General features: G+C 42.0%; 1 protein-coding gene across 1 annotated transcript in view; it reads left to right on the forward strand.

The window, feature by feature from the left end:
• Window positions 1–7,829, forward strand: part of ATP10A (ATPase phospholipid transporting 10A (putative)) — a 352,646-nt gene that overhangs the window by 263,252 nt on the left and 81,565 nt on the right. Inside the window, exon 4 of the mRNA XM_007945983.1 lies at window positions 7,578–7,684. Coding sequence (XP_007944174.1) covers window positions 7,578–7,684 — 107 coding nt within the window. The remainder of the gene's footprint in view (window positions 1–7,577; window positions 7,685–7,829) is intronic.

Here is a 7,829-nt window from a genome sequence, read left to right on the forward strand (position 1 = left end):
ACAGACAACAAAGATGAACCCTTTTGCACATACAATACTGCATTGTCAGTGAAGGCAAACATGGCTATATGGGTGGATAAATGAGTGGACAGGCTGAACTATTAGGTATGTCTTTGCAGGAGGGTATGTGCCTAAGACCATGCATAGGATTTGCAGACAGTATTTCTACAAATGTATTTGTATGTTCTATAAGAATTCCCAGGTGTATAGTAGAGCTGACAAGGGACAAGGTTGTAATCACTTCTTCTGCACAGCCAGCTACCCAGAGGGACTGAATAGTTGAACCTGTGGGCTTGGGACCATAGTCACAAAGGACACCAAGGTTAATTGGCATAACACACTACACAAAACATTGTTCCACCTCCTACTTTGGCGAGTAGAGACTGGGATCTTAAAAGCTTGCAAGCAGTCATCTAGGTGCAACGATGGGTCTCTCCTGGTCCAGGGCAAAGATTGAAGAAAACTAAAAATTCATGGAAACAATTAGTCCAGGTGACTGGTACACCATATGATCCTCAGCCTACACGACTACGAGACTGGAAGAACTAGATGGTGCCCAGCTACCACTGTCAACCACTTGGAGGAGGATCTATGTAGGAGATCCTGGATAGAGTGGGAGAATAATATGGGAAAAAAGTCAAAATCATTTGAAAAAAAAAGAAAAAAGGACTAGGTTTGCTGGTTTGATGGAGCCTGATGGAATCATTGAGACTATCACCTCTTGCTGCCCTTCAGATCTGGAATTGAACCCACACCTCTGGCTTTCAGCCAAACAGAGGACAGGTGTATGACATTAATGTTTACACTAGGTAGATACACTCCTTGGAGAGAAAAATCATGGAATAATAGAAGGTCTGTGTATGAACTGGGACTTGGCTCAGGAGACAGGAGTGCATGGAGGGAAGGACACAGGGAAGAGGTAACAATTGGGAGGAAGTGGGAGGGGAACTGTTGGATTGTGGTAAATTGTAGTCAATGTCACGAGACAAAGTGTATGTGAACTGCTGTATGGAAAGTGAATTTTCTTTGTAAACTTTCACCCAAATCACAATTAAAAAAAAAAAAAAGGAAAAGAAAATACATCAAATGACATTACATTGGGAAAATCTGTTGCAAATAACCTCTTTAAAGTGTTAAAAAGCGAAGATGTCACTTTGAGGACTAGGTGTGCCTGACCTAATCTATAGTATTTTCAGTGACCTCATATGCTTGCAAAAGCTGAACAATGAATAAGGAAAACCAAAAAAGATTTGATTCTTTTGAATTATGGTGCTGGCAAAGAATATTGAATATACCATGGACTGACAGAAGACTAAACAAATCTGTCTTGGAAGAAGTACAGCCAGAATTTGAAAGCAAGGATATCATTTGTCTTACATACTTTGGATGTGTTATCAGGAACAACCAATCTCTGAGAAAGGACATCATTCTTTTAGAGTAGAGTATCATCAAAAAACAGGAAGACCCTTAAGAAGGTGGATTGACACAGTGGCTACAACAATTGGCTCAAACATAGCAACTTCTGTGAGAATGGCACAGGACCAGGCAATATTTCATTTTCTTGTGCATAGGATTGCTATGAATCAGAACTGACCAAGGCATCTAAGAGCAATATCAACATTCTTTTAAATAAATTTCTATAGCTAATCCAAGAAATGTGGAAGGCAGCTACCTGGCCAATCGACTAGTGAGATCCTTATTTATGCCCATTCCAAAGAAAGGTGATCCAACAGAAAGCAGAAATTATCAAACAATATCATTAATACCAAACACATGTAAAATTTTGCTGAAAACAATTCAGACTGCGTGATGGTACATAGACAGAGAACTGCCAGAAATTTAAGGTGTATTCAGAAGAGGGTGTAAACTGAGCTGATGTTACATGGATCTTGGCTGAATGCAGAGAATACCAAAAAGATGTTTACCTGTGCTTTTTTGACTGTGCAAAGGTAATAAAATGTGTGGGTTGTATATATATATATATATAAAAAAAAAAAAAAACCTCTGGATAACATTGTGAAGAATGGGAATTCCAGAACACGTAATTGTGCTCATGAGGAACCTGTATATAGACCAAAAGGCTGTCATTTGAATATAAAAGAAGGATACTGAATGGTTTGAAATCTGGAAAGGTGTGTGTCAGGGTTATGTCCTTTCACCATACTCACTCAGTCTGTATGCTGAGCGTACAGATTCTTCTAATCCAAGAAGCTGAAGAATGAGGCATCAGTATTGGAGGAAGACTGATTAAAAACCTGATATGCAAATGACACAACCTTGTTTGCTGAAAGTGAAGAAGACTTAAAACACTTACTGAGGAAGATCAAAGACTACAGTCTTAAGTATGGATTATACCTCAACATAAAGAAAACCAAAATCCTCACAACTGGACCAATGAGCAACATCATGATAAATGGAGGAAAGATTGAAATTGTCAAAGATTTAATTTTACTTGGATCTACATTCAACACCCATGGAAGCAGCACTCAAGAAATCAAATATTATATTGCAAAATCTGCTGCAGAAGACCTCTTTTAAAATGTTAAAGAGCAAAGATGCCACTTTGAAGGCTAAGGTGAGCCTGACCCAAGCCATTGTATTTTCAGTCACCTCATATGCACACAGTAGACCAAAGGAGAATTTATACATTTAAATTATACTGTTGGCTAAGAATATAAAATATACCATTGATTACAAGAAGAATAAACAAATCTGTTTTGGATGAAGTGCATCCAAAATGCTCCTTAGAAACCAAGATGGCTAGATTTCACCTCTAGTACTTTGGCTATGTTATTAAGAGAGACCAGTTCCTGGTGAGCTCTGGTAGTGTGGTGCCTAAGGCACTTGACTGCTAACCAGGAGGCTGGCAGTTAAAACCCACCAGCCACTCCTTGGAAGGAAGGTTGGGCAATCTACTTCTGCAGTAATAGTTCCTCAGAAACCCAAGGAGGGGTCGCTATGGGTCGGATCTGACTTGACAGCACATAACAACAACAACAAAGTTCCTGGTGAAGGATATCATGCTTGATAATATAGAGTATCAGCAACAAAGAGGAAGACCCTCGACAAAATGTATTGACCTAATGCCTGAAGCAGTGGGCTGAAGCAGTGGGCACAAGGATTATGAGGGTGGCACAGGACTAGGTAGTGTTTCAGTCTGTTGTACAAACTGTCACTGAGTGTCAGAATTAAGTTGATGGCACCTAACAACAACGACAAAAGCACTAATGAAATCCTTAAGTTAGAAACTGTGGAAATAAAAATGTTCTCACTACATCAGTTGCTCCCAGTGCCCTAACCTTGGAGCCCCTTTTGAGCCTAGAAGGACCTTGTTCATGGAGACTGACAACTAATACTGCAAACTTGTGTCCCAGCAGTTTCCATTGTCCTTACCTGGCTGTGTTTGACTTACTTTATAACATATGTAGTCTTTGAAGCAATAGCCATCAGAACATTTTCTCTTTCCCCTAAGAAATTAAGAGGTTGGCTGCTTAATCATCTGATGCAAAATGTTTCACATTGGAAAGCCAGTTTTCATTACTTCAACCCTAGTTCTCTACAGATCTGTGTTATGATCTTTCCTCTTCTCATGCTGCATAGTCTTACACAACAACAAAGGGTCGGAGGTCCCTGTTAGCCCATGGAGACAGCCTGGGCAGGGCTATAGACACCCAACCCTTCTTGCCCAGAGTGGGGAGAAGTTATTCAGATGGAACTTTGTGTGGAGTGTATTCAAACTCTCCTCACTGACAAGGAATGGACAGTAAGATAATTTGTAATGCCATCAACTAAGTTTTTTAAAATTGGGATATTTTCATTTCACTTTTTCACCTTTCATTAACATACTTCAAGGAAACCCACCATCAGTTTGGTCATTTCCATATTTATTTACATCAGAGAAACAAAAATCTTTAAAACCATTATTTTAAAGAAAGTTCTTCCTAGGATCCAGCTGTGCAAAAAAAATGTCTAAAATTCATTCTTTCCTATCTCTGTCAGCTGTGGTACCTTTAGGAAACAGACCACTCACTCAATTTTGTATATGTTGAAGAATAATGTAGATATACCATTTAGCCCAAATGAGGAGAGGAGAGGCTACTGGAGAGTTGTGGAAGGCCACCTGGATAGACACAGCAGCTCTTAGTCAAGGACACAGGGTCCCTTAGTAAGTATCCTGTCCTTACTCTGTTCCCTCCATTCCTCCAGTGTCATTCCCCCAAGTGTTGAATTAGATGTCAGGGATGCAACATGGAATAAGATTATAATAGTTGCTGTGGAATTGATTCTGACTCATGCTGACCTCATGTAAGTCAAAGCAGAACTATGCTCCATGGAGTTTTCAGTGGCTGAGTGTTTCAAAGTAGATCACCAGGTCTTATTCCGAGGTGCCTCTGATGGACTTGTGCAGCTAATCTTTCACTTAGCAGCCACTCAAGGACTCAGAAATAAGATATAAAGAGCACATGTTTAGAAGTGCAGATAACACACAGAAAAGAATACTATAGGGTCTCCCCACTGTAGGACCTAGGAGCTTATCTCAGAGAATGTTCCTAAATGGTATAAAACCTGAGCTGAAATAGAAGATGGCTGGCAGACAGAGAGGCTAACATGGGATTTGTGGTACAAGTTGGATGGCAGTGTGTATGGCTGGAGCAGAGAGCCTGTGCTGGGCAGAGCCCAAGAGAGGCTGCTGGGCAGGCAGGGCCAAGATCTCAGTTCATCCAGAGGGAGGCAGGGCCACACAGAGTTCCCAAGGAATGTGAGGTTGAGATTTGCACTTCACAGAGATTGTTTTAGTGGAAATGAGCTTGAGGAACTAAGATTCATGGCCTTGAGGCAAGAGAGGAATTCAGAACTTGAACTCAGATAGTGCTATGCAGAGATGGTGATGAGGTGGCAGGCAAAAGAAGCAGCCAATGAGGAGGTGAAACAGGGTTGGTGTTTGGTGGGGCAGAGAATGAAGGAGGGAGTCACAAATGTTACCCATATTGATAGTAGGCTGTTTGCTGGAATGGAACAATGAGAACCTAGCCTCTCGGGTTCTGAGAGGCCATGCAATCTGGGCAGTTGCTCTCAGACTTCTTCTGTCTTGGGTGGTGCTCCTTGTTTTGCTAGGGGCTTATCTCCTATATACTGTACACATGGTGGCCTCTCACCCCTGTCTAAGGACACCATTTCCATCCCATTTGCACATGCTGGAGCTCACACAATGGATGGTCAAGTACAGCCTGTTGTGCTGTACCTGTGCAATCTACTTCCTTAGAAATACAGCCCATTACCTACAGAAAATGCAGTCAGCAGACAGTGTCTTCTATGAAAGAGTCAATGACAGGACACTATGAACTAAGAACTACCATTTCCAAGGAACCTGCAGGTGGTGGTTTGCAGGACATGGTGGGTGTTTTCCTGCTTTGTCTTTGGAAGGTTTTAACTTAAGGTTTTAACTGACTGGGTGAGGAACATGGTCTTGAACTGGTGGGCTCTTCTAAGTGGCTCAAAACCAGTAAAACCAGTTGCTATCCAGTTGACTCTGATTCATGTTGACCACATGTGTGTCAGAGTAGAACTGCTTTTCAGAAGGTGACTGCTGTTCTGAGACACTTCCAACCTTTTGGTCTATAGCCTAGTGCTGTAACTGTTAGCACCACCCAGGGACTCCAAGTGGCTTAAACCAAAGGAGAAGGTCATTCCTTCAGGTGCCAAGTATAGCTCAAATGTTCATTTTCTTGCTGTGTCCATATGAAATCAGTCATGTGCCTACATGCCCCTGGCTGAAACAGGGTCTCCATCATCCTCCCAGGGCTCAGCTGTTTGCTAAGGTCATTGTCTCAGACTTGGCTGCCTGCTTCTACAGGATGGCCCTTTCATAGGCCTATGCATCTGCTGATGAACCAATTAGAAAGCACAATGGCTGTTAAAAATCTACGTTATGTCAAAGAAAGCTTAATGTGTCCTCTCTTCCTTTGGTTTATCTCTTGCTCTTAGTAAGCATGACTGGAACTTTGATTGAGACAATGTGTTCATTACCACTTTCCAAATGAATCCCAAGTTCCTATGTCTGGCTGTTTCCTGTGATGTCCACACAGCAGAAGTCCTCTCCCACAGATATCAAACTGTAAAGGAGAACTTTATCATGGGAGATCTTGTATGCACTGGTCTTTTAATGTTTTAGCTGGCAATGAAATTTTCAGTATTCAACCTCTTCTTAAAGCAAAACCTAGCTCTGCTGGGATTGCTGAAGCAGGCAGGGACTTGTTGCTGGTTGCTATGGTGCTGTTGTATAAGTGCTATAAGTGGCCATGAGGGGCAGTCATCACAGGCTTGAAGGAAATGCTTTCCCACAGCCTTCTCTTCTCCACTAAAAAGTATACATGTTATTCTGTGAAGAATAGGCATGTGTTTGAAGTTTCAAGATAGCATTGCCCCCTTGTGCTAGGTGACTAGGGACCTGATTTACTTTGGCCACAGGTGTTGGAGGGAACAAGAAGTGCCTTTTCCAGACAAACCCTGTGACCACCTCTGACTGAACCTCTCCAAAACAGCTCTGCTTCAGAGTCAGTGGGCACAATGGCAGGAATCGTTGGAGAAAAATCTGCAAAAGCCAACAGTGAGCTGCTTAGAACAGAGAAAGGACATTTGGGTCATGGGAGGGTGTGGATTCATGTGGGAAGGAGGTGTGCAGGAGGGGCTTCCTAAAGGGCAGACCATAGACAGCACTGTGAGCTGTAGTCTTCCCAATTCCCCCAAAGCCTGGGGTTACCTCCCTTTGAGCTGTGTTCCAGGCTTCTGGGATCACACCCAACTCATTCACCTAAGGTCCTAGTACAGCAGATTGTACTAGGACAGCATGGTTGAGAATAGAGCCATCACCAGTAGGGCAAGGGGATGAGTCTGAAAAGCAGTGACTTAGACTTGGAAATCCTTCAGAATCTGAGTAGTAATGAAACAATTCATAAAACTTCCTCATGACAGTTACTGCATTTCAAATAAAATATTTAATATTTCTAGTAACTTTATGGGAACTCTGGTGGTGTAGTGCCTAAAGCATTTCACTGCTAACCGGAAGGCTAGTAGTTTAAACCCATCAGCCACTCCTCGAAAGGAAGATTGTGCAATCTACTTCCATAGAAATACTTCCTTGGAAACCCAAGGAGGGGTTGCTATGACTCAGATCTGACTCGATGGCAGTGACTTTGGTTTTAGTAACTTTATGACTCTATAATAAGGAAAAGAGTTAGAGAGAATGTTGCTGAAACAAACCAATGTCATCCTATTTTCTAGAGAAATTGTATTTTGTGACAACACTAGGTTCTCTGCTAGAGTGACATTTCTCCTAGAGCTGTGGTAAATGCATGGAGATCATGTTCAGGGACATAGTAAACAAACAGGCTTCTGAGATTCCCAGTTAATGACAAACACCAGCAACTTCCTCCCAGCTCTGTTGTAGATCCACTGAGACAAGTCACAAATCCTAGAGCTCCCTGTCCCCACCCTGCCCCTAAGCCTCCCAGGCAGTATGACTTAGATGAGAGTCATGTATATACACACAATGACTCTTGCCCACTGTCCTTTGACAGCATTCATGAAAATGGGAAGAAGGCTGGACTGTATAAGGAAAATCTGTTGCTGCGAGGATGCACCATCAGAAACACTGAGGCAGTTGTTGGTATAGTCATCTATGCAGGTAGGCACAGAGTCAATGTGTTTTAATGATGTGCTGGACTTCCTTGTTACGCACTATGTTCCTGAATACTTTCTCTTATTCTTTTTTCCAGATTGCATATCCTTTGTAGAAATACAGACACACACAGTTATAGACACTGTAGAAA

Source organism: Orycteropus afer, unplaced genomic scaffold (genome assembly GCF_000298275.1).
Source record: "Orycteropus afer afer isolate SDZICR_OR568_19922 unplaced genomic scaffold, OryAfe1.0 scaffold00146, whole genome shotgun sequence".
Classification (NCBI taxonomy): Eukaryota; Metazoa; Chordata; class Mammalia; order Tubulidentata; family Orycteropodidae; genus Orycteropus; species Orycteropus afer.